General features: G+C 42.8%; 1 protein-coding gene across 2 annotated transcripts in view; it reads left to right on the top strand.

Annotated features, from left to right (window-relative positions):
- BBX (BBX high mobility group box domain containing) overlaps positions 1-27,189 on the top strand; it is a 67,498-nt gene that overhangs the window by 3,149 nt on the left and 37,160 nt on the right. For both annotated transcript variants that reach the window (XM_083174225.1, XM_083174224.1), the window contains exons 3-4: positions 10,362-10,604; positions 20,558-20,756. In XM_083174225.1, the coding sequence (XP_083030351.1) occupies positions 10,362-10,604; positions 20,558-20,756 (442 nt within the window). The remainder of the gene's footprint in view (positions 1-10,361; positions 10,605-20,557; positions 20,757-27,189) is intronic.

The following is a 27,189-nucleotide window of genomic DNA, read 5'->3' as shown; positions in this document are numbered from 1 at the left end:
GACCCAGGTAGTTTGCATGATCCATGGCAACATCCCCAGAAACTTGCTACAGTATGTCTGGCATAAGTAGAGTTATGTTATAGTGTGGGGATGAACAGAGCTAAATACAATTTCCATGAGCTTGAAAAGAAGAATTTACATCTTAAAAAAAGAAATAAATAAGAAAGCTGCACACACTGCGCCCATGCTGTAGGGAGCAGGCAGATATACCTGTGGCTATTGGGACTGGACCTGTAGATCTGTACTGCTTTTTGTTACTTCAAATTTACATAATGTTCCTGAATGTGATTGTTATAGTTAATGTTAAAATAGAATAAGCAACCATAAATGTATCTAGAAGAGAAGAAAGATAAAATAGAAACCACATTTTAATAATAATAATTAAATATTATGTGAAATAAAGGTACTCTTTACCTAGAACGGCGCCCATCGCGGTGATCGCGACATCGCGGGCAGCACATAAACGGCCGCGACGCGATGCCCGCGATCACCGCGATTTTCCCATAGGGAACAATGTTAAAAAGTCAGATTGATCGCGATTTTGCATTCAATGCCTCAATGCCCGCGATTTTACCATAGGAATCAATGTTAAATGGGCTACAGAGCCCAAATAGGCTCAATTAACCCTTAAATGTCACCCCAATTTTTTTACGCCACCCCACGATCCACGCAAACCCGAAGCGTGGCGAGCGCAGCGAGCCCGCGAGGGGCGGCGGTACGCGTCCTCCGACCTTTTCATGCCCTACTATCCACGTCGGCGTGGAGTTGAGAATAGAATAGTGTGGCGAGCGCAGCGAGCCACCGAGCCCGAAGCGTGGCGAGCGCACGCGGATACCTTCACAGTTATACGCGTCCCCTCGCGGACTTCACAGGTGTCCGTGGCGACGCGGACACCTGTGAAGCCCGCGAAGGGACGCGTTTACCTGTGAAGGTATCCGCGTCCCCTCGCGGGGCTCGCTGCGCTCGCCACGCTTCGGGCTCGGTGGCTCGCTGCGCTCGCCACACTATTCTATTCTCAACTCCACGCCGACGTGGATAGTAGGGCATGAAAAGGTCGGAGTACGCGTACCACCGCCCCTCGCGGGCTCGCTGCGCTCGCCACGCTTCGGGTTGGCGTGGATCGTGGGGTGGCGTACAAAAATTGGGGGGACATTTAAGGGTTAATTGGGGCTATTTGGGCTCTGTAGCCCATTTAACATTGATTCCTATGGCAAAATCGCGGGCATTGAGGCATTTTACAGTAAAATCGCGGTCAATCAGGCTTTTTAACATTGTTCCCTATGGGAAAATCGCGGTAATCGCGGGTACCCGATTTTGATGTACCCGCGATGCCCGCGATTACCGCGATTTTTTACCCCCGACGCCCGCGATTCTGATCGCGGGTGCCGTTCTAGGTAAAGAGTACCGAAATAAATACATAAATAAAGCATAACAGATGAAAACAATCTCATTTAGAGGTGATGATCAACAGCATTTTTGGAATGTTAATGAACCGGTCCAAAAGTACTTTCAGGTGCATGAAAGTCCTTATATTGGTAATTTATTAATTTGATTACTGAGAGTCAGATGTGGTAATTTATGGCGGGGGGGGGGGGGGGGGTTCAGCGGCTTCCTCAGAGATAAATGTATCTATACAGAAATAACGGGCCTCAGCTTCCCAACAATATGTTTGGTGGTGCTGTTGCAGCACATGTCTGTAATGGCATTTTCAAGTCCTATGGAGGTGGGTGGGGGTGGTATAAAGAGAACCCCCATCCTTTTAAAATTATTTTGCTCCTTTGCCTCCAGGTATGTTTTCTCCTATTACTTTGTCTTCTCCTATTACTTTGTCTTAACACAGAATATACTCCATTAAATATAGAAAAAAATGGATTGGGACAGCGCTGTGCAAAATAGTAAGATTTATTAAAAAAAAAAAAAATTATAATTTCAATTTAAACAGTGGCCAACAACACAGACAAGACAAATCTACACTGTGTAGCGTTCAGCGGCTTCCTCAGGAGGTATGAGTTTACCTAACAAGGCTTGATGTAAGCTTATAACCAAGTAAAACTTCCCATCTGGGGGCAAATAACTAATTTGAGCAAAAGCTCTATTTTTATGTATGTTTGTCTTGTCTGTGTTGTTGGCCACTGTTTAAATTGAAATTTGTTTTTTTTAATAAATCTTACTATTTTGCACACCGCAGTCCCAATCCATTTTTTTCTGTTTTTACATACTTTAAGGGGTTTTGGTAAATCCCCCTTTAGGTGACAGCTGCAGTGCAGAATAATCACAGCAATCAGCGCTCAAAATATATTTCCATTAAATATAGTCTCAATGTCCCGTTTTTCAACTTACAAATCTTTTGCAGAAAAATGACATGATTTGGAAAGTTAAAATTGTTATATTACTTTAGCGCTCTATTTAAAAAGAAAAGGAAATCTCAGTTGAACCATGACCATGCAGTGGGATGCAAGTAATATGCCGGCAATTGGGATACCGGTAGTCGAAATGCCAGTGATGGAATCCTGACCAGCGGCCACAACACTGATGCCGGAATTCAAACATCAGTGGAGATCTTGACGCTGAAATCCCGACAGCCGGAATCCCGATCATAAGTATGCTGGGTGTCGTAGCATTAGGTGGGGAGATAACTTTAGGCACTATGGCGGACTTGTGGTGTGGCTTGGCCGGGCATGTGAGCTGATGGAGGGAGAGAGTGCTCCGCAAACTCCTGTAAAAAATCCTGCCTGAGAGATCCTTGGTAACCCACTCTCAGTTGCTCCGGAAAGGTCCCATGTGTCGGTGGAGCTGTCTGGGGTCCGGCTGCGGGTGTGCTGTGCCTGGGTCCTGCTCTCTGTTCTGCCATCTTCCTCTCCGAGCAGTTCCAATGCAACTGCCATCTTGGTTCTCTCTGTCGGAGAGGAGACTTGCGGCTGGAGGTCCCATGGAGTCTGATATCTGGCGGCGGGTGCTGGCTGAGCGGGTTGGGGTGCTGATCCTTGTCCCCAGTGGTGGAGGCTGCATAGCTACAAGTGAGTGACCCGAACGGGGCGGTGTGGGGCCCAGGCTGTGCTTCTGGAGGAAGGGGTGCAGGAGGATTGCCATATGTGCAGACAGCATTAGCTCACTGAGAACTGAGGCGCCCCTCCTGCATTTACTATACAGTCCTCTATAATCCTGTTGGGCGGGCAGCTGACGTTGTATTAAAAGCCACAGTGTTTGCTGTATACTTGTGGCTGCATTGCGACTGTTATCTGGAGACAGTGTGCTGCTGGTATTCTAGGCACAACCTTTAGTGCAATATTCCAAGATTTGCTGCCTGGGACTTCTACTGGTGTCTCTGCTACCAATACATGTTCTATACTACCTACATTTACAGCTATCCTCTATTGTCACTGCAAGACCCCATTGCGCATCTACTATACTGTACACCATAGGGAAAACTGGCCAATCAGCTACAGCATCTAAGCTGGAAAAGTATGCTGTAGCTGATTGGCTACAAACACCCCCCCCCCCCCAACACCCCCCCCCCCCCCCCCCCCCCCCCAACAAATACTGCACGCCATTTCAGCCTCTGAGCAGAGAGTGATGGATAAGATAGGTCAGGTACTGGTGGAACTATCCCTAATCAGGCACAATATGCAAGAACTCTGTGAAAGAGTTGGGGAAATGGAGCATCTAATCTCTGACCTGGAGGATGTCACTAATCCTCTGAAAACTACAGTTGCTGCTCAAATGTCAACAGTCAAGGTGAAACTCTCAATATGGAGGAGTGCCTGAGGCAAATTAATGTGCGACTGGTTGGCCTGCCGGAAAGCTGAAGGTTCTACACTATGGCGGGCTTAGGGGGATGGAGGAGGGGGTTTTAAGGGGATTTTAAAATCCCTTATTGGGATTTTTCTTTAGTGGAATGCTGCTGTTGGTTTTCTGACTGACTAAATCCTATCTTCCTGTCACTCATACTGATTCCCATGCAGCAAAGATCCGGGGCTCCTCTTGACATCTTTTGCAAAAGCAAAACCCAGCATCACATTTTTGTTGATCTCTCTCTGCACAAGCACATAGCGAGAATTTTAAGGCATGGTTCTGAAACTTCATATTTTCTTTCTTTTTTTATTATTTAGTACCAGATAGAATCTGATTGGTTACCCATAGCAACAACCCATCTTCAATAGAACTCGCATCTTAGTAAATACACCCTATGACATCTATAAATAGATATCGTAAGCTCAAAATCATTTAGCCTCTCTAATTACCACAGCCTTGTAGCATTGCTTGGGGGCAATTTATTTGCACTTAATCGGGATTTCCTCCTCCTCCTCCTCCAGAGGATTGAACAGAAATGTATTGTAAGTTGGGTTTCTGCGCTTACCGAAACAGATGCAATGGACCAACCCATGAGATAAACCTGAGAGTGACATAATTTTATTAACACTCCTATGGTTCTCTATAACATCCTATTTCTAATTGTGCTTTCCTTAGTCCTTTAGATCCCTTTCCAAATTTGTTACATGTTTAACCATTTTCTTTTTTGGGGGGGGAATTTTTTTTTTTTTTGTTCAAGTTCATGAAAAACAAATGTAACTTATCTGAATTACTTGTTATTTCATTTCTATATCATACAATGGTAGTGTTCACTCTAAGATTTTTACGGCAGGGTGCTGACCACGAAGCAGGGCACATTTTTCAATCGGGAGGGTGCATTCTACATTAGAAATTTGCATTAGAAACAAAAAAATCATCTATTAAAAACACTGCGTCAAGATTACACCCATTACACATTGTCACACTCTCCTATGCCCATTAATATTTTTTATTATCAGCTATTTATATAGCTCACACATATTCCACAGCGCTTTACAGAGACTATTTGAACATTCACATCAGTCCCTGCCCCAGTGGAGCTTACAATCTATATTCCCTACCACATGTACTCGCACACAAATACATTTTAGGGTTAATTTGTTGGGAGACCATTAACCAACCAGTATATTTTTGGATTGTGGGATGAACTCGGAGTCCCCTTAGTAAACCCATCCATGCATAGGGAAAATATACAAACTTCACACAGTTAGAACTATGGTAGGAACATATGACCTCAGTGTTGTGAGGCAGTAATATTAATCATTACACCGTCCATGCTGCCCATATTCTGTCCACCATCGTAAGGCCCATTCCGCATGATGGCACATAGGAGCCTCATACCTACATGACCCTCTTCAGAGGCTTCTCACTCAATGTCAGGGGTATTACATGCTCATTGCCCAGGAGGTATTACATGCTTGTTGCCCAGGATGGGAAAGGTAGACCTAGCCAGCCTTACTGTCTATAGAGAGAGGGCTTAGCCGGTGGAACGCGACAGCTGCTACTAGCGGGGAGCGGGCTGCATTTGGAAGAGTTGACACTGCTCTCGGCAGAGAGGAGTTCAGTGGGGGGGTGAAGGGAGCTGGGAGAGCTAACACTGACAGCCGCAGATGAGAAAGTTGGGCGTGGTGGGCAACGGAAGAGCACACAGTGCCACACAAAAAGTGCAGGGTGCATTTAAAGGTTTAATGAACAGGCCTGTCACCCTGCTATATAAAGGTAAGCATGGCACCACAAGGATCCCTCTTTAGTTAGTAGACATATTTCTTAAAACTGTGTACATTTCCATCCTGTATTAATAGTGCAAGCTGTGTATAGAGGGACATAATGTCACTTGTATAGTGTTCACGCTATCATGTTTTTAGCAGGGCGCTCTGCCTGATATTAAATTAACAAAATGGTCTCTGCTCTTTAGCAGCACCCTGCTATAACAGCCTGCCATCCTGTCACCACTGCGGCATGAATAGATGATGTGCACACAGCATCTATTCACATTAACCTGAGAGCTCAGCGGAAGCCCAGCATCTCCATAGTTGCCGGGCATGCCCATATCAGTGACTACATTGTCTCATCCACATTGACAGCTCCATTCCACCCCCATTTTGCCCCCATACCCCTGTGCCCTGCCCTGATCCAATCCTAGTGGGATCACTATTGAAGTTCATATTGCACCTCCTATTAATTAATCTCAGACCTTTCTGGTAACAAGAAATGTACTCCTGAAATATAAATGAGGTCTTTTCTGTCACGGATAGAATCTCAGTCCGGTATACAGGAGCAAAGTAGCTGTGCGATTTTGCACAATTTTATCCGATTTCATTGTTTCGGGCCGATATATCATTTGAAAAGTGTCAAATCGTTTGTGTTTTCTGCCCGATGCGTGGTCCCATGAGTGCCAGATAGGAGCCCCTGGATCGTCGTACTGCAACAGTGATTTAACGTAATCGGATGGAAAAAGGAGTGCTTTTTGTGCATGCGATACATCGTATGCGATATATCGCAGGAAGTATGACTGATGTTTACAGTCCCTCTAGCCCCACTAATCCACCCCATCAGATATATCTTATGGTACAATTGTATACCATAAAATATGTCATGTGACTTATCTTGGCTTGATAAATCACATGAGATATATCTTATGCAAAATTGACACCAAAGTACAAAATCGGATAGAATCACTGCCGGGAAGGTCCAGGGGGAGTACAAAGGAAATTTCATCCGACTTCAGGGTCAGATAGATCATTGTAATGTATGGAGCCCTTAACTTAAATGACTATTATATAAAGTAGAAGTAGCCACAGTAATGCTGCCCATACATATGTGAGATATTGCATGCAATCATTTGATTTCGTCCACATTTGGCCGATAAATGGAATGATTGCATGCATTTTGAAGGGGACATTCGATGCGATGTGCTGCACATAATATTTATTGAATTGCACGCACAATCGCTTGTGGTTTTTAACCACATGCGATTGCTCAAATGCAATCAGCGTGGGGACTGCAGCGGGGACCGGAGGTGGCGGAGGACAGGAACGCTGGCGGGCAACAGAACTGGCGGAGGACAGGAGCGCTGGCGGGGAACGGGGTACATACTACATACCTAGATGGGGACCGGTGCTGTCAGGCGGTGGGACTCAGCAGCGGCAGCATGACTTTAAAACACTGGATGGCCCTCTGATTGGCTGAGGCCGCTGAGAGAGAGCTCTCTCAGCCAATCAGCGGCCGCCTGAATGTGATGCCGCTGATTGGCTGAGAAAGCTCTCAGTCTCAGCAGCCTCGGCCAATTAGAGGACCGTCCAGTGTTTCAAAGTCCTGCTGAGTCCCACCGCCTGCCTGGCAGCTCCACCGCTCTGGTCCCCAGCCAGGTACGCACCCTGCTCCACACAGCCACTTCCAGCACCCGATGTCTGGCATGCGACATCGGGTGCTGCACTGGGCACCACTGGATGCGATGGGACATCGCATTGCGATGTCCCATCGCATCTGATCGCATAAGTGTATGGGCAGCATAACATTTAGTATGTGTTAAATGTTTCTAAATAAAACAAAACTATGATCGCTAACTTGATTTGCTCTTTGTGTATTTATGATTTTATCATAAAGCGGGATGGAGACCAGTGTGAGGCAGGATAAGTGTTTTTTTTTTTTTAACGTGACCTGGTGACTAAGGGTATGCAGTCGCTGTGTATTTGATCATATTACTGATTTCCCAATGTTGAAACCAAACATTATCAATAATAGGCTATACACTGATTAAAGGGTTTATAATATGAGCAGCAACAAATGTACTGTTGCATAAGGAGTGCTGTTTAGTGGTTCAAGTAGTAGTGAGAGTTAATTTCAGCCTATTGCTTTGCATATTAGTAGCTACATGATACACTACAGTAGATGTTAGCATGTACTCTGTAAACATTTCCAAACATAAAGGGTAAGATACTAGGAAATGATTATAGCATAGGACACATACTAGAATATGTGGTGAGTTATTGTTTATAAGTGGTGTTAGCTTAGTCAATTGTATAATATGTGATGGTGTATAACCTGTAAGGCAACAACAGATTTTCAAAAGAGGGATACATAGATTGAATCTGTTACACATCATTATGACGCCATAGCAACTTCCCCCACCCCATGACACTAAGGGGGGTATTCAATGTGAGGGTCACGACAGTCAAGCCTGCTCGACCGCCGTGACCCAGTCCCGTTCTCGGTCAGCCCGACGGAGAACATGCAGGTGGGATTCAATGTCCCGCCTGCCGGGAGTGAGAAGGGGCGTGGCCTTGAGTTGCGGTCGGGAAGAGGCAAGCTGCAGCCGGCAGCTTGTCCATTCCCGGCCGTTCACTGCAGAACAAGCCCAACAGCTTGTGATGTCAGGCTCGTTCTGCTCAATGCTGTCGGGGAAGATAGCATTGAATAGGGCCCGGTGGGCATCTCCGTGACGGGAGATGCTCCCTAGTGATTGAATATCCCCCTAAACCTGCAGTTACAGCCCATCACACAGATGCACTGTCCAATCACACACAATGTCTGCAGTCGTTCCAACTTTGTTTTCAGTGTCATATTCTTTTACATTGAATCCTGTCAAATACTGCTGAAGTAAAGGAATAACTTTACTGTTGCAGGTATGCCTTCTATAAAAACTATACTGTATACAGTATTGTGCCATTTATAGTATGGTAGAGTGAATATGTTCTTGACGCATAAGAATATGCTAATTACTAGGAATAATGCAAGGATGGAAGAGCAATTATAAGTTCTGGGAGGGTAAATTGCATGTTGGAGTTGACAGTAAAGTGTGGTTTGAGCTTCAGCTGCATGCCGGTGTGTCCTATAATTATATTGGGGTGATGGTTAGGGGGTAGGGCATGTCCACAAACTGTATTGTGCGTAAGGTATGTTCTAACCCTAGCCATGTGATTAGCATGTTGTCATACCCTTCTTCAAGGTGTAGTATTAACATGCAGACATTTGCTGGCATTTTTAGCAGATTGTTTGCACATCTCTCACAGATGTTGGCACTCAAAGGGTTAAAATAAGGAGAGTACAGGTAGTAAAAAAACAACTGTAATTATGAAATGTAATTTTTAGTTTCAAGCTTAAAACTGAAATACAAGGCTGTTCTCCAGAGCAGTTCTCGCTGGAAGGTTTTTCAAGGCTCTAGATTCAAACATTGGTGTCAAACTAGACTATAGCGCAAGCTAAACAACCGCGAGTTCTAGGCAAACCCTCTAAGTCAGGGGTCCTCAAACTATTCTACTATGGGACCCCATTAGACAATAAAAATAATTCCGGGACCCCAGGAAGTGACTGCAGAAGGCCATCACAAGGTTAGCAGACAGCACATACATGGTGGCAGCATTATGAAGGCATAAAATGATAGTCTAAAACATGGGTCTTCAAACTACAAATCCCAGCATGCCTTGCCACAGTTTTGCTATAAGGGAGTGTTAAAACTGTGGCAAGGCATGCTGGGATTTGTAGTTTCACAACATCTGGAGGGCCACAGTTTGAAGACCCATGGTCTAAAATAACAGACAACTCAATAGATTTTTCAGACTCCTTGAATCACTGACTGAGAATAGGAAAGTCATCAGCCTGATGGTCAGCAACAAGGTTTGAGAACCGCTGCTCTAATTCATATTCCACAATACAATAGATTTCCACTTTTACTATTAAGCTACTATATTTAAATTGTTTCTACATGCAATTTTATAAATATTCGCAAATAACACTTGTTTTCTATGCTCATTTCAGCCTTCACTCGGGAGTGATAGAACACAAGTCTGTTGGATGCTTTGTCTAGAATGTGCTAACAGAATGTGTCTGTGACACGCCATCACTAGCCTTCTAGTCAGAAATTATGTCTTTGTACGGTACATTGCTGTGTCCAGCTTCACCCATTCTGCATTTAATTTGTGTGGAGGGATTATCAAAAATTCCTTTTAATAACCAGTGTGATTTCCCAAAAAAAAAAAAAAACAGACGAGCAGAGGATTTAAATAACTTCAATGACGGTGGATTTAACTAAATCTCTTTAAATGAGAGTCCGGATCATACCAAACAACATAAATATTGGGTGCTGTAGGCTCTTGAGAACTGAATTAAAAATGGAAAGGCTTTTGTGCTTTTTGTTACACATTTTTCTTTTTGGATAATTTAATTGTTTTTTAAGTGGGTTGTTGTAGCAGTGTATATTGCAGTTTAATATATGTATGACTTTGCCATCACGTGCTAAGGAAGATTTTTTAAATTCCTCAATCCACTAATCCCCATTTTGCAAAACCTGTTTCTCTTCTTGCTAGGGTAGTCCTACTTAATAACCTAAATTATGACGTCAGCAGTTGTCATGAACAAAAATTTGTCATCATTTAATAACTAATAACAAAGCTGTTATATTGAGTTGGGAATTTTTGCTATATAAAATGTAGTAAAGGCAACATAAACATAATTTTATAAGTCAATTTAGACATATTGTATTTTTAATATGTACATAATTATTTTTCTTGAAGGTCCATCTTATTGATGCTGATGGCCTAGAGCATGATGTTGATGAAGTTGAAGACAACGAATCCCCTGATCAGAGAGCTCGGCGACCTATGAACGCTTTTTTGTTGTTTTGCAAACGTCATCGATCTCTTGTTCGTCAAGAGCATCCTCGGCTGGATAACCGTGGTGCAACAAAAATATTGGCGGATTGGTGGGCTTATCTGGATCCTAATGAGAAGCAAAAATATACTGATATGGCAAAAGAGGTATGTTTTATATTGAATTGTGTGCAGATATATATGCTATTATCGTGAATCCAGTCTGATTGATGCACTTAACAAAGTTCTACTTTGGAACCTAAAGTCTTTATGTTTTTAAAGCGCTGTTTGTCCTAAAGTCACAAATAAGGTACTAACTTTCTGGGACTTCTGTCAGGGAGGTCCTAAGGGCAGCTACAGGGGTGGGTATAGGGTAGAATTTGACAGACAATATCAGGGCACCAATGAACAAAGTAATATGAAATTACATCATCATGGCACTGCACACTGCACTGCATAAGAGATCAAGTTATGGAAGAGCTGGCTATTCCAGCATCCAGGGCATCTTTGGGGCAATTACACATGATTAAGGTACAGCATGCCCCTGTGAGCTGCCCAATTTTCATGTCATTGCAATGCGTTTATTTTTCAGTGGCTCTTTAGGAAAATATATGGAGCTGAGCTTTATAGCTGGTCATACACTTACATGATTTGGGCACTTTCACCAGATTTCAGACTGAGGAATCATGTGAAAAGTGTCAAATCGTATGGGTTTCACCTCCGATTCCGATCTGTTGCGTGGTCCATTGAGCATCGTATAGGAGCTGGAGATACCATCAAGATTTGTGGGATACTGGTGTATATTCAATGCGGATGGCAAGCCCCTGATGGCGAGCTATACGGAGAGCATTGCCGATAGCCCGCCATCAGAGTATTCAATGGCCTCCCCTTCACTTGCCATGGGGAAAAAAATGGCACTCATGTCGTCGTATTGCATATGTCGATCTTTTGATCATATGTTATCAACATATACATTGTCAGCCATCCGGATACCCAGTTCAATTTTTCATGACATGCACACTTTTTTTTTTTGAGTGGGAATATGTGAGGTTTTATTTATTTTTTTTGCAAAAAAGGCATTAGTATAAATCTGAAATCTAGGCTATAATTCTGGTTGGCTCGCAAAGCAGTGTGATTTCATTGTTTTGTGAGTATTGTAGTGCCATTTGCCCGAATGCTCGTCCCCCATTATTAGCATATTTTCCCTGCAGTGCTGCGAATGGATGATATGCATATACATCCATTTGCAACCTTACGTGGGTGGCCGAAATCATTTCATGGTCGCCGACCATCAAATGATTTCAGAGGTGCTTGCTAATCTAAGTCACTCTCTGGTGACTTAGATTAGCGGCGCCCTGCTCTGAGAACAGGGCGGGCAGCTGATATCCAGTGACATCAGCTGCCTGCCCCTGGAAGGCAGGATGCCGCATCCGTTCACTTGGGGGTGCCAAGAGTTTGTCGTGGGTACTCCCAGGAAACGCTAAACACCCCCTGCCCCACCTCCTGTAAGCCCACCCCACTGTGAGTTCCTCGGAGACTATGAAAGTCTCCAAGGGCGCCCGTAGAGAGGACCTGCACATGTGCATATTCGCTTATGTGCATGCGCAGATCTTCTGCATTGGTCCCTGTTGCGAATTTGCTATGGGGTGAGCCATTTAGAATGAGGGCCATAGTCTTATACATATGTATTACTTCATACAATTTCATTTCCACAGGAATTTATTAGAATGCAGCCAATGAGACCTCTTAATTTTCTTAAATGCTAATGTCATCTGAGCCAACTGCAATAAAAATAGCTGAAAAGGTAAAGGTGTAAAATGAAAAGTTCATATGTTTAACTTGTTGTGTTTGGAGCCCTTCTTGGAAGAGGCACAATTTTCTTATCGTACGAGCCACGCGTCTGCTATTGTCTCTTGATTTACATTTACTGATCTTTACAAGGCAGTTCGCTAGAGTGCCTTAGCAACTACTTTGTTGGCTTTCTGTCCGATAGTCAAAAGATGCCCTTGGTGTGTCCAACTGGAGATTTTGTGGTTGTAGGTAAGCTCCAAAAATAGGTAGGACTATCTGTAAACGATACTGGCGGGTAAGCAATCAGGAGATACAACGCTTATTGACTCAGGGGGTCAATATCCTTGGTGTGTTTTGACTTGGTCCCTAAATTCTGAAAAATTGGATGATGGGGTAACTGCTAACAAGCAAGTCATTATGATCTGCATTATGTTGTACTTGACTGATCATTTGTTGAAGGGGATGGTCTGGGTTTTTTTTAGGGTCCTTGGCATGGACATCAATAGATTCCAATCATGTATTCCAGGCTCTTATGGAAGTATATAGCCTACTGGGCTCCCACAGGAGGTAGTTGGTGAGCATAGTCCCAATTCATGAGTGAGCTGCAGATTATCATATATTCAGGTTCAGACGACACATCCCAAAATGCAACTTTCTTAAAAGTGGATTAGATAATTAAACCTATTCTTTCCCATAAGGTATACAAAGCTTTCTCTACAATGGGCTAAAGTACCGTTTTACACAACATATCCCCATCAATGGATATTTTTTAGTTACATAGAAGTTAAGGCTGAATAAAGACGTGCGTCCATAGAGTTCAACCTTTTATTAGTGTATGATCCATTTGCTACATCCCTTTTAAATAAGTTGTGTATTCTGATTTAATTTTAGACAGATTATGATTATTGTTTGTACCCTGGATGTTATTACCCAATAGATGTAGATAGGTGTCCAACCTTATTTTAAATGTATTTAATGTGTCTGTCGACACCATTTCTCCAGGAAGAAAGTTCCACAATTTAACTGCCTTGACCGTAAAGAAAGTTTTTCCCTCTAATACGGCCTACACACATGCCGATATTAAGGCATTTTCTAAGCGATTTTGCTTAGTTTTGCAGTCGCTTAGCAAATGCCCTCATATCGGTGTATGTGTGGGGGCTGTATCGGCATCCGTGCGCGTCCCCGCGCGTCTTTATCGGTGGCCGAGATTGATGGACAGTGTCCATCAATATCGGCATCGGCAGTGTTCTCCCACCGGAGAACACTTGCGCTGTCCGCTCGCTTAGCACACAGAGCTGACAGCTCGCTCTGTGTGTGGGCTGTCAGCTCTGTGTGCTAGGCGATAGCGGCGCAGAACAGCCCTGCACACATCGGCATGTGTGTAGGGCCCATAACGGTACAAAATCTTCTTTCTTTTAAACGCATACCCTTGTTTCCTAGAGTCCTTCCTCAAAACAAAATGGGTGCCTGACCGTTCCTTATATTGGCCCCTGATATATTTGTACATGTTAAGCATGTCCCCCCTTAAACGTCCAGTGGAAACAATCCCAATTTGTCCAATCTGTCTTCATAGCTTTATTTCTCCAACCCTTTGTTGCTCCTCTTTGTGCTTTTTCCAGTTCTACAGTATGATGTCTTTTTTGTAGTGCAGGGCCCAGAATTGTACTCCATATTCTAGATGAGGTTTAACCAGTGGCATAATTACATTTGAGCCCTTAGTCTCCATGCCCCTTCTTATACTGGCTAGTAACCTGTTGGCCTTATTTGTTGCTACATGACACTGAGCACTACGCCCCAGTTTGTTGTCCATTTGGACTCCTAGATTTTTTTTATCCAGTTCAGATTTACCCAATGCCACCCCGCATAGGTTATAACTTGCACACTGGTTATGTCTCCCAAGATGAATAACCATGCATTTATTAACAATGAATGTAATTTTCCATTTTTTCCCCTCCAATTTTGTAGCTTATTTAGATCTGTCTGAAGCATAGAGGCATCCTTGATTGTTCTAATCACCCTGCTCAGTTTTGTGTCATCAGCAAAGATGGCAACATTGCTGAGTATACCCACCCCCTAGTCCCAAATCCTCCATTTTATTTCCCATCCTCTTATGTGGCACAGTATCTAAAGCCTTAGCAAAATCCAGGATGTCTACAGGATTTCCATTGTCTAATGGTGTGTACACACTGTGAGATTCCTTTGCTATTCGACTTGTGCTGTCCCGGGAGCACGCATCAGGATCGCAAGGTAAAAAAGCCTGTGCGATCTGCATGCGATCCTGATGCAATTTTGACTATGTAGTCAAAATCTCATGCTGGATTGTATCGTGTGTACACACCATAAGTTTTATTGCTGACTTCTTCATAACAGCTAAATTCCTTTGGCACAAGTGATTTTTTTTTTTTGTATTATTATTTTTTTAATTTATTTTTTAACAAACCCATGTTTGTTATTACTGATTACACTATGCATCTCTAAATGTTTTTGTGAGAGGAAAGGCTTCCAGCTTAGTGAAGGATCATATCCTGGTGGTGTCTTAGGACCTTTATCATGCTTATGTTGGAGACATTACCACGTACATATAATACAGTACATTATTTGTACTTGCCTTCATATAAGACAAAAGAATGATAATGATGTTTTTTTATTATTATTACATTTTATTTATAAGGTGCTATAGTGGTTTGCAGCGCCGAACATATGGCAAATATTAGAACAGTACAGGGTACACATGACAGAAACTAAAACAGAGCACTGAAGCACAATTTATAGTACACATAATAGCTGAGCTGTAGGGAAGCAAAGGAATTGTCCAAAGACAGGTTGACGATTGTAAGTGAAAAGAGATGCTGGTATAGAAAGTCGCTGAGTTTGTGAGAGCTGTAAAGGAAGTGCGAGAGAAAAGGGCCTTGCTCCAAGGAGCTTACAGTCTAGAGCTGGGGTAGCCAACTCCATTCCTCGAGAGCTACCAACAGTGCACGTTTTCCAGATCTCCTCACAGAATCACAAGTGAAATCATTAGCTCCACCTGTGGATCTTTTAAAATGTGTTAGTGAGTAATGATTGCACCTGTGCTGCAGCTAGGTTGTCTGGAAAATGTGCACTGTTGGTAGCTCTCGAGGACTGGAGTTGGCTACCACTGGTCTAGAGATAGGTTGACGTTGACAAAAGGTCCACATGAAAAGGTCCACATGAGTTTTTTGTGAATTTTATTTTTTTCCCTCTTTTGTACTTTTTCCACGCTTTACAATCCAAGTGGACTACAATTTGGAACGGTAAAGTGTGCCAAGGGAAGTGAGGTTCCATGCCCGAAGCATGGCGAGTACTGCTTTACACTAATTGGGAGTCCATGTTGGCAGATGTGAAAAACTCAGGTCGGCTATTGTCATGTCGACTTTTTTCACATGTTGACATTTCTGAGTCACAAACTTATTGAGGTCCTCCTACTAGTGGGAGGTGGGTGCCTTTCTGGGACCCGTTGAGTTATGTAAAAAATTAGCACCACAGTACAGTGCTTATTGCTAAGCCTGTAATCAATTTAATGGGCAAAAAACGTATTAAAGCCATGAAATGGTCTCTTCAGAGTGAACAGATGTTCACCCAACATAAGTTTGCTCTTGGCAGCTTCATAGACAGAGAGGCAAATACTGCCTCCTGTCAAATGGTTACAATGTTACATTACTGTCCATGTCTCCAGCCGTAAGGTGCATACACACGGTAAGATTTCGTCTATATTAGAAAAAGCTACAAGATTATACACTTTCTAGTCAAAAGAAGACTTTGTAGTAGTGCTTTTAATACTTTACTGAAGAACGCTGTTTATTCTTTGGAATGAATACACATCAATTTGTTTTGTAGCCTTTAACCACCGGATAAGCATAAATACTTATGTTTTCTGTTGAGCAAGAGTCCACCCACTGTCCTGTAGCCAAGCATTTTACATTCACCGTTAGCGGGAAATGAGCCAGACTCTAAGCAGGACGTATGAGCCTCTTGGTGCCAGCAACTACCATCAGTTGGGACAGGATACTGCTCTCTATAAGGACACACTGAAGCTGCTCTCTTCTGTCTTCCTCCATAAGGCCCATACACTAGTAGGATTTGGGCCTTCTTTGCATGATTTCTACCCATCGGGCCGATAAATCATGTATAAAGTGTCATATCTTATGTCATTTACTTTGGATTCTGATCAGATGTTTAGTCCTGTGCACATTGGATCGGATACGGAGATTGCCATGGCTGCCACCAAGATACATTGTATCCTGGATCAGTGAATTGGATCGAATATGATTCATCATATTCAAAAGGAGCGCATATGATGAATTCTACTGTATATTCTTAACAAGGAAAGCTATTTAGCCAGGCTCCTCAGGCAGTACATATCTGGAGGAGGCGGAGCTTCTCTTGACTGGCACACTGGGACTTTCAAGACAAAGTTAGAGGAAGGGGGTAGCCATCACACTACTGCCTGCATGTACTATGACTGACAGCTCAGAGTACCTCAGTGTAGCATCAGAACTGCAGTCATCCATCATTTTGTGCACCGGATATATAAGTATACGTCAGAGATGGTGGGTCTGCAGGGTATTCGCCAGTCTCCCTCACTGACAAGCAGGTACTCCTTGCCCCGCCCTTCCAACCAGACAGCCTGTGCTGTGTGGCCAGCCACTCTGTGTGTATGCATAGTGATCCACAAAGCCTGCAAAAGCTGCCTGCTGTCACTGCGATTATTAGCCCCAGCCAGATAGGGGGGAGAAGTGGTCGTTTCCCACCCACCCCGGACCTATCTTCTTACCAGCTTCACTTTGTCAAATGCTAGAGGAGTGTGGGACAGGCTCACGTGATGTCATGACCCCACGCAGTGCTATTCAGGGATGTTTAGAGGAGCAGTAATGGAGTACAGCACCAGTATTAGTGATATCGCTGGTCGGAACCCCGTTGAGGAGCCTCTGTAAAGCATTAAAAGGACAAATATCTTTGTGACTCAGGGTCGGATTTCAGGAAGGCCTGACAATTGGGACCAGCCGGGCCCTAGGCATGTGCCTATGTTGCCTGGTGATAATTCTGGCCCTGCCATGCTGCCCCTAGTGCACTTTTAATTGCTCAGTTAATACATAAAAAAAAAATGTAAGCACATGCAGTTCAAGAAGCACTAGGTGCATAAAGAACATAGCGTACTTTTATACATCTACTCCTATGTGTTTTAGTATGGCCCCTTAAAAATCTACAAGAAGATGCAACCATATCTGTTAGGACTGGCGTTCTCCATTACATCATAAATCCACCAGCTTTTAGACAATGTTTATAGAATTTGACGTCCGATAAGAACCACTTGGCCCATCTAGTCTGCCCCTTTTAGATGGTCAATGATAACAGAGAAATCAGAATATTGTGGGGTTTTTTTGTTTATTGTATCTTCCCCAATATATAATCTTTATGTAGAATATTATTCAGCTATAGAAGAGCTTTAAAAAGCAAACAAAAAGAACACTCACCCTGTACAGATGCCCCAATGTTGAGCCAGTCCCCTTATTGGCACTTCTACTGCATCCTCTAGCGGTCAGTTATGCCCCTTTCAGACCGCACTTTTAAAACGGTAAATTGCCGTTTTTTTACCGTTTTAAAACGGTAATGTGTGCGGTCTGAAAGGTCCAGTCCCACTTAACCGGTTAGAAAATGCCGTTTTTTCTAACCGGTTAAAATGCAGGGTCCTACCCGTTTCTGAACCGGTATTTTAGCGCAAAAATCGGCTCAGAAACGGTATTTAGGACCCAGCCAATGAGCTGGGTCCTAAATTCAGCACAGTGAATACTTAATGAGCGCTCATTAAGTATTCACAGCACTGGAGCCCCCCCCGCGCGTGTCGACACCCCCCGCGCGCGTGTCGACGCCCCCCGCGTGTGTCGACGGCCCCCCCGCGTGTCAACCCCCCCCGCGCGTGTCGGCGCCCCCCCCCCCCCCGTGTCGACTTACCCCGTGCCGGTATCTCCGTTGTGGTTCCCGGCACTGCAGCTCAGTATGCTCGGAAAGCACTTATGAAAAAAGTGTCTTTCAGAAAATGGCTGCCCCCCATACGGAAGACAGTTTTTTTAAACAGGGTTTCCTATGGGGCAGCCATTTTCTGGAAGACACTTTTTTCATAAGTGCTTTCCGAGCATACTAAGCTGCAGTCCACAACGGAGGTACCGGCACGGGGTAAGTCGACACGGGGGGGGGGGGGGGCGTCGACACGCGCGGGGGGCGTCGACACGCGCGGGGGGCGTCGACATGCGCGGGGGGCGTCGACATGCTCTCGGTCGACACGCGAGGGGGGGGGGGGGAGCTGCACGGAGGGGAGGGCTGAAGGCTGCACTGGCTTTGACCCTGTATTTGGAAAGTTTCCAAAAACGGGTCTGCCAGTGTCAAAAAATCGGCACTTAAACGGTAATATACCGTTTAAGTGCTGCGGTGTGAAAGGGGTTTTATCTGGCAGACCCGTTTTTGGAAACGTTTCCAAATACAGGGTCAAAGCCAGTTATGCGGTCTGAAAGCAGCATAAATTACCTCAAGTGTGGTGTACTCCATTTCACTTGATAGCCTTTTGTCAAACAAGGCCGTAGTTAATGAAATGATATGTCAATTCCTGGCGTAAACATCTATAATATTACAGTGGTATACACATGACAAAATATCCCGGTTGTGATTTTTTTTTAATGTGGTTTCTAGACTTTAGAGAGATTTGCTTTTACTTATTGACAAACTGAATTTCTACTCTGGTTCTGTGGGAGATTAAAGTGCAGAATATGTTCTTGTTTTGTGTGTGCATTTAAACATACACAATTACTGTATTATGTATTCTAGTATTGCAGTGTATCATGCAATTAATCACAACTGTGCACCATTGGTAAATAGTTTTCAGTTATTGGCATATGGGGTTAGTTGTTTGATCATTCTGTACTAGACAGATACTGTATGTATTTACTTGAGTGTTTTACTTGATGTAGTCACTAGATGGTGCTGTGTTTTTAGGTGAAGGCATTTGATTTTATTCATGCTGAAAAAGAACCATGAAAGGTTTTTATAGTAAAGAAACTGTCTTGTATAATCAAAAGGAAGTTAATATCTCTATACAAAGAAATATGAGTTCACTAATTTCTGATGTATGATGTGCTAGTAGGACTTGCTATGTTTCCCTGTGTGATGAAACCATATTGATAGATAACTATGAAGTCTGCAGCAGCTATCTGAAGGGATATGCTGTTATAATAGCATTTGTTTATTATTCAAGGTCATAGTTTGTATGCTACAAAAGCAGATACATGTCTTGATATGTTAATTATAAGTTGGGCATAGGCGTGCGCACATAGAGTGTTAGGGGTGCACAGGCACCCCCTAATGCTGTGCCCACCCTTATATACTTTTGCTTTTTAGAACTGGTATTCCATTAAAACAAGTGCCCATCAATCAAGTATGTGTGTTTTGCATTGTTAATTGTAATAGACCATTGTCATATCACTACATACCTGCGTCATCCATATCACTACATACCTGCGTCATCCATATATGATAATGATTTTATTTGCATGTACTGTTACACAGAGTAATTAGAAGATTAAAACTGAAATAGGCCAGAGATTATGGTGTGACTGAGAGATGTTTTATATTGTAGCAAGTGCGAATAGCTGATGGTAGACACATCTGATTGGTGGTGTTAGACACACCCAATGGGCGTGTAAGACACCACCTAATGAAATGTGCACCCCCTAATGAAATGTGCTGCGCACACCTATGAAGTTGGGCAGTTTTAAAGGTAATTTCACAATGTCGGCGTTTAATTATTTGTTATAAAGTCTGAGAATAGACTTGTGGGCAGGGCTATTTTTCAGCAGGAACTGAGGCCCTTATTCTAGTTCACTCTTTCTGACAAAATATTTCTTAAATGGACAAAACCATGTGCACTGCAGGTGAGGCAGGTGTAAAACCCCACCCAAATCTAATTATATCTGCACAAGTAACACCTGCCCCACCTGCAGTGCACATGGTTTTGTCCATCTAAGAAATACTTTGTCAGAAAGAGTGAACTCGAATAAGGGCCTCAGTTCCTGCTGGAGCCTGCTGAAAAATAGCCCTGCTTGTGGCATACCATTTTAGAGCATCATTTCCATCTGCAGTCATTGTTTGTTACACTTAACAGTACAGTGTTGTGCATATTCTTTTTATACCTGTTCATGCACTTTTAAATGTGTATTATTTTGAATAATTAACATTTATTGGAGTGTTCTAACTGTTATGTATATTAACTGTGGCAAGCTAATTGGTTGGATCTTGCATCATTTTGTTTTCTTTCCAAGTACAAGGATGCATTTATGAAAGCACACCCTGGCTATAAGTGGTGCCCAACAACTAATAAACCAGTGAAAGCCCCTTCTCCAACTGTAACAACCAGGAAAAAGATATGGACCTTCCCTCCAGAATCTGTTAAAGAAATTCCAAGCCCCAAGAAAGTGCCGAAAGGAGAAGACCTGCCACAGCTCAATTTTGGCATTGCAGGTGAGCTGATCTTATTACCAAAAATGTTAGGTTATTAAATGTTTGTCATCGTAGGGTGGAATTCAATTTGATGCAGTAATTCATTGCAGGGGCTATTCAATTACAGTCTCGTATTATCTCCAGGTAACTAACTCACTAATAGAATAGATTATACCATCAGGCGTTTAATGTGGATTTCTTTTCAAGCCTTCTCAATCTCAAAAATTTTTGATAAATGCACCTGTGTGTGTGTGTTTTTTTTTTTTCACTGATGCCAATTCACTTTGTCTGTTTTGGTTGAACTGGCTTCGCAATTTCTCTGAAAACGTTTAAAACAGAGTAATTTGCTGATCCACAAGGTTTTCAACTGTGCCCTTTTTTTGACTAGTCGAAAAATCATTACCTTGATTGAATAGGTCGAATCTAAATTTGACCTAAAAGCGGCGAAGAGTGCAGTTTTTTTCAAAAATCAGCATTTAATTGAATACTTTCCTCAGCCTTACAAACTACAAACATTGAATATTGATGGATAATCATTCTATCTAGTCTTCAGATTATTGACTATGAGTAGGTAATGTCTTGTAATGCAAGTCATGCAGTAGCGTGCTATAAATTGTCTATGGTAACTAGGGCCCACTGGGTGACAGTGAAATGGTAAGAGCCAGCTTAGAACTTTAAGCGATGGGATGCTGTTGCAGTCAAAGTGACAAACTCCCAAGCAATAACATCCACTTTAAGCTTGTCATATGTTTTTGACTGATTGTCATATTGGAAGTTGAAACCATCTTCAGGTTCTGACAGAGTTCAAAAGGTTTTGTGCCAATAAATCTTCTTTGAAACTACAGTCTGCATTATGTCCTCTCTGGAGACGAGAGCACCTGTCCCAACTGGTGAGCAACAGCCACAAAGCCCTGTGACGCCTGCACCATGCTCCTATCAGTATGGTGTTCTGGGTCAATTACAAGCTTCTTATTAAATGTTTTTTTTTTTTTTTTAATGCAATTATTAGATTATTACTTACATGGCCTCCATCTTTCAGGAAGAGCTGATCTTTATTTGAGGTTATGCACATTTGCTTTTATTGTTGGCAGGTGTATTTAATTTACCTTTTGGACATGATTATGACTATGATTTGCTAACCCTGACCACAGCTACAGCCCTGTGAGGACAGGCTGTGCACACTTATGTAACCAGGGTAGTGTAGGTCCAGTATTTCACTCCTTTTGCCTAAGAAATGTCTGAGTTTGCAGCATAATATTATTTGAAGTATCTTGATTGCAGGGCATACATCACACATACCTATTCTTTCAGTAAGTGTGTGTATCCAATCTTACAGTTTTGTATTTCATTCCCCTACTATAAATCCTGAACAAATAATACAGAGGTAACCTCTGTTATGGTATGGTTGCCACTGAAGTGTATCTGGGACATCATAGACCTAACCGGAAATGCTAAATCCATTTCTATAGCTAGATTTGTATTTCAGGACATATGAGATCAGCTAGGAGTTGGAGGGCTAATGACCACATAATAAAGTGCATTAAACCTTTCCAAACTGAACAGGAATATTTCCTTTGGGCACAGCCTGTAATGTGTGCCAGAGTCTGTAAACATTAGACTGCTTCAATTGCCATCAACTGAAGCAAAGGTTTTGTTCCATTAATGTCTACTGACAGTGCCTGCAATGCATACTGCGTTTACTTGCAGTGGATTCCTGACAATAATGCAACAAGCAAAAACTGGATTAAGGAATAAACAGAGAGGCTTTGTTATTCTCTAGAAGGGCAAATCATTCTGCATTGTCTCTCAGTTCTTTCTTCCGTGTGATTTTATTTTCCATTTGGGAAATGTACTTTGGCTTTCGGAGTCCGTGTCTATAGATGTCACCTGCCTCTACAAATCCGCCATCTTTCTCAATAAATTCATGTATTAAACTTTTTTCCCAAAACAGTCTTTTACAGTAGGGAAATATGATATAGTAGATTTGTAGTAGCAGTATTATCATTTTTATTAAAAGATGGCTCATTCCCGCCCCCCTCATTACCATGCTTTTGTTTTTAATCGTGTATTGAAAGTCCAGGGTTGGCTTCTTTAACCCTTTGAATGCCAACATCTCTGTGAGAGCTGTTCAAAATATCTGCTAAAAATACCAGTGTCACTTACATTTTGTATTTGAATTTATATAACAAATGTGTCTTTAAAAAAAAAAGATTATATTGCATATAAAAGGTAAACATTACAGGTCATTATGATGAATACAGCTGTTTGCGCGATAATTTTTTTACACCCATTTTGACAAATTCACTTGGCACTCAAAAATAAAAAAAAATCTTTAAAAATGTTTAAAGGGTGATATCGTTAGGGACCTGGGAGAGCAAATTTGTTAACGATATTAAGTGGAGGGTTTTTTTCTTGAGAGGGAGGGAAAGGACCCACTCTCTCAAGGGCCCTGGCGCTGAGAAATGAAAATGTAAGTGGTTATTTGTATAATTTGAACCCTAATGACTGCTGCAGGTGTAAAGAGTCTGCTAAACTCCAAAAAGAAGAATTTCTTCACACAAAAGTGTTGTTTGGGGGATACACACTGCGCTGTCAGTAAGGCGATAAGATTATATATAGGTGTCATAGAATCACGCTGAGAGGACGCACTGAGTTTATGATTTTTTTTTTATAGACAAATAATAATAAAATAGCATAGGTAGGTAAAAAAACAGAAATTGGAATATAATCAACAGACAAACATACAATAAGTAATACTCTCACAAATGAGGCAATAATTAAAAACTTGACATGTTAAAAACAGTCTTGGTAAGATCCCTGATTGAATGGCATCCCAGCTGAGGCATAAGGATGGTGATATATATATTTCAGTATAATCCACTCGGAGTAGCCGCTGGGTATAGTGAACAGTTAGTAGCCTGAAGCAGCAGAACAGTTAGTAGAGCCAATAACCTGGCTTAGCAAGTAAGCTGACATGCAAGAAGTTCCATGCAGGAGATGGCATATATATAATGGGCTGCTATGTCTGCGAGTTAGTAAAGGCAGGAGAGGACAGAGTTAGTGATATGCCCAAATGCAGGATAAATTGCTTGTAAATGCGGTTAATGATATAACGCACTGACTTTGTGTTGTATAATGGCGGCACCTCTGCGGGCTGATTGGGATTTGTTGCCGGAGAGTTCCACAGTGCGGGCGGCTTTCACGTGCTGCGCCGGGGTACACTGCAGCGGTGGAGGCGGAGCTGCGGCCGGATGTAGATGCGGCAGAGTGGATGGATGTAAGGGCGGAAATCTTGACCAAGTCTGGAACAGGAACTGGTGGATGTGAGGCAACGCGTTTCGTCTCCTAGGCAACCGGAGACTTTTTCAAGCTGTATCTCTTTCAAGCTGATTCTATGACACCTATATATAATCTTATCACCTTACAGACAGCGCCACAATATTAAGTGTACACACTAGACAATATTACAAAAGCTATTGTTCAGAAGGCCCAAAATGTACAATATAGTTTCTAACATGTGTACTCACCTTTATGCTGCTCCACGGACCAAATTACTCCTTTGTGTACTGCAAGTTGTCACAGCTGAAACGTATAACGAATTGAGATGTTGCAGCCTGCTGCTAATTAATTAAAAATACTGACTGACTCACACTTGCTGCATATGGCGAGAGTGTGCCACTAAAGTCAATTACTTTGTTGTAATCATGTCTTTCTTTAGATGTATTACATCCTCTAGAAACAAGATATTTTATCCCTGGTTCTTTTTACCTGAATCACCTAATTTTAGCTATGATGTAGAGATGTGCCTTTTTGGATCTTATTTAGTGTTCACTCTAGGAGTGACAGTGGGCAGGGCGCCGGGGGGCGGACCGGGTCGCTGCCGTCGTTATCAAAGGGGGCCGGGCCCGGCCACCGCCGTCATCAAAGGGGGCGGACCCGGCCCCTCCGAAGCCACTGTGCTGCCGGGCATTGCCGTCTACGGCGACGCTGGGCTTCCCCGTGAGGCTGTTTTAGCGGGGCGCTGCGAGAGGGGCAGGGCGCATTTTGTCCTTTAAAAATCGGGCAGGGCGCAGCGCCCTGCTAAAACAGCCTAGCGGGAACACTATTATTGGCTATCCAACTGTCACATGTTTTGGAGCCAAAACATGTGACAGCCAATTGCCAATAAGATCCCATTTTCAGATCCGGGTAAATCTAGACCTGCACATCTTTAGTCCATTGTTAACTATATATGTTAAAGTTATTGTGTCTAGTTACTATAGTGTACCCAGTTTAAAGGAGCATGTACATAGGGTGATTTTAAGCACTTTTCTAAGCAATCTGATGGATCGCTCTGTGTGTATATATGAGGAATCCAGCAGCAGTTAGCAGTTTAGTTGCATTTCTGGGGAATTCCCAGTGTGCATTCTATATAACTATTATGTTACACTTTCAGTTAAATGAAACTACTTAAATGAAAGTGAAACTATTGATGTCTTTATGTGATATTTCATTAGGGTTTTTTTTTTTTCTTAGGCCCTACAACTTTGTACAGCGGGGGAAATTTAATTGTCTTCCCCCTGCTGCTGTCACTAGATTGCACCCAACATAGCAATTAATTTGTTGCTCCGTTTGGGCAGTTAGCCACAGGAGGACACATTTCAGTTCATCTCCTGAGGTGGCAAGCTGAAATGTGAGAAGTTGACACTTTTTGTGTTGCGCTTATGTAGCCGCTTTACGCACCTAAATACAGTTTGTTTGGGCATGACATCGGTTAAAAACCCCAGAAGACTTCTGTATAAGAAATTAGTCTCTGATTTCTTATTAGAAAATTATTTTATATATATATATATATATATATACATATATATATATATATATATATATATATATATATATATATATACATATATACACATATACACACACACATGGAAACTAAACTACAAATGTACTGAACTGTAGAAGTAGGAACCTACTGTATACACAAACACAAGAAAAGGATTTGTTTTGTAAGTGCGCTCATAACTGTGATATATTTGACTACCATTATTCCATTTACAATACAGTTCTCTACTGGATGTCTGTTTTGAATCATGAAATATATAAAATAAAGTTTATTAAGAAATGTGCACTAAAATACAGTATTACAAAACCTGTTCTTGATGTCTAAAGCCATGTACACATGGGACTCAGTCCCGGGTTTTTCGGCTGAGCCCTGTGTGTATCAAGATGTAGTCAGCCATCAGAGATGTCTAGTTACATCCTGCCAGCCCGGGAGCCGTGGCCAAATACACAGTGTAGCAAGAATATTCTTGCCTGCACGGTCTATTTGGCTGGGCAATAGCAACGCTGTGGGAATCGTTGTCGCCCGCTGTGAACGAACACACGGGACCATTCAGGCAAACCTAAGTGATTTTGCCAATGTAGCCCCATGTACACCCCTTTACTTTTAAGTAGGTGGATAGTTGTCTTTGTACTGTATCTGCTAATTTTAACCCATATATCACAAATGTTATATTTATACTGCCGACTTCCTGCAAATGGCCAATGTGTCTTTCTAGGGTACTCTTTACCTAGAACGGCGCCCAAGATTTGGATCTTGGGCATCGCAAGGTAAAAAATTGCGATGCGACCAAAAAATCGCATGCGATGCGACCGACGCGATTACCGCGATTTCACATAGGGAACAATGTTAAATGGCCCAATTGACCCGATTTTACATAGGGAACAATGTTAAATGGCCCACAGAGCCCAAATATGCACCCTCAAGTGTGAAATGGCCCCCCCAATTGTTAACGCCACCCCACGATCAACGTCAACCCGAAGCGTGGCGAGCCCGCGAGGGGCGGCGGTACGTGTCCTCCGACCTTTTCATACCCCCACTATCCACGTCGGCGTGGAGTTGAGAATAGAAAGTGTGGCGAGCCACCGAGCCCGAAGCGTGGCGAGCGGACGCGGATACCTTCACAGGTATCCGCGTCCCCTCGGGTGCTCCACAGGTATCCGCGTACGCTCGCCACGCTTTGGGCTCGCTGCGCTCGCCACACTTTCTATTCTCAACTCCACGCCGACGTGGATAGCTCGCCAAGCTTTGGGTTGACAATTGGGGGGGCCATTTCCCACTTGAGGGTGCCTATTTGGGCTCTGTGGGCCATTTAACATTGTTCCCTATGTAAAATTGGGTCAATTGGGCCATTTTACATTGTTCCCTATGTGAAATCGCGGTAATCGCGTCTGTCACATCGCATGTGATTTTTGGTCACATGCGATGCAACCGTCTCGATTTACATTTTAACATGTATTTCTATGTGAAATCGCGGGCATCGCATTGGTCGCATTGCATGCCATTATAATGGCATGCGATGCCCGCGATGGGCGCCGTTCTAGGTAAATAGTACCCTTTCTAGATAAGGGATCAATGATTTCTTTCTTTTAGAGTTATATGGGTATATGATATTCCTCTATTTTTACA

This window comes from Crinia signifera, chromosome 2 (assembly GCF_055691185.1).
Source record: "Crinia signifera chromosome 2, ASM5569118v1, whole genome shotgun sequence".
NCBI classification, from domain to species: domain Eukaryota; kingdom Metazoa; phylum Chordata; class Amphibia; order Anura; family Myobatrachidae; genus Crinia; species Crinia signifera.
This window is presented reverse-complemented; position numbering and strand designations above follow the sequence as displayed.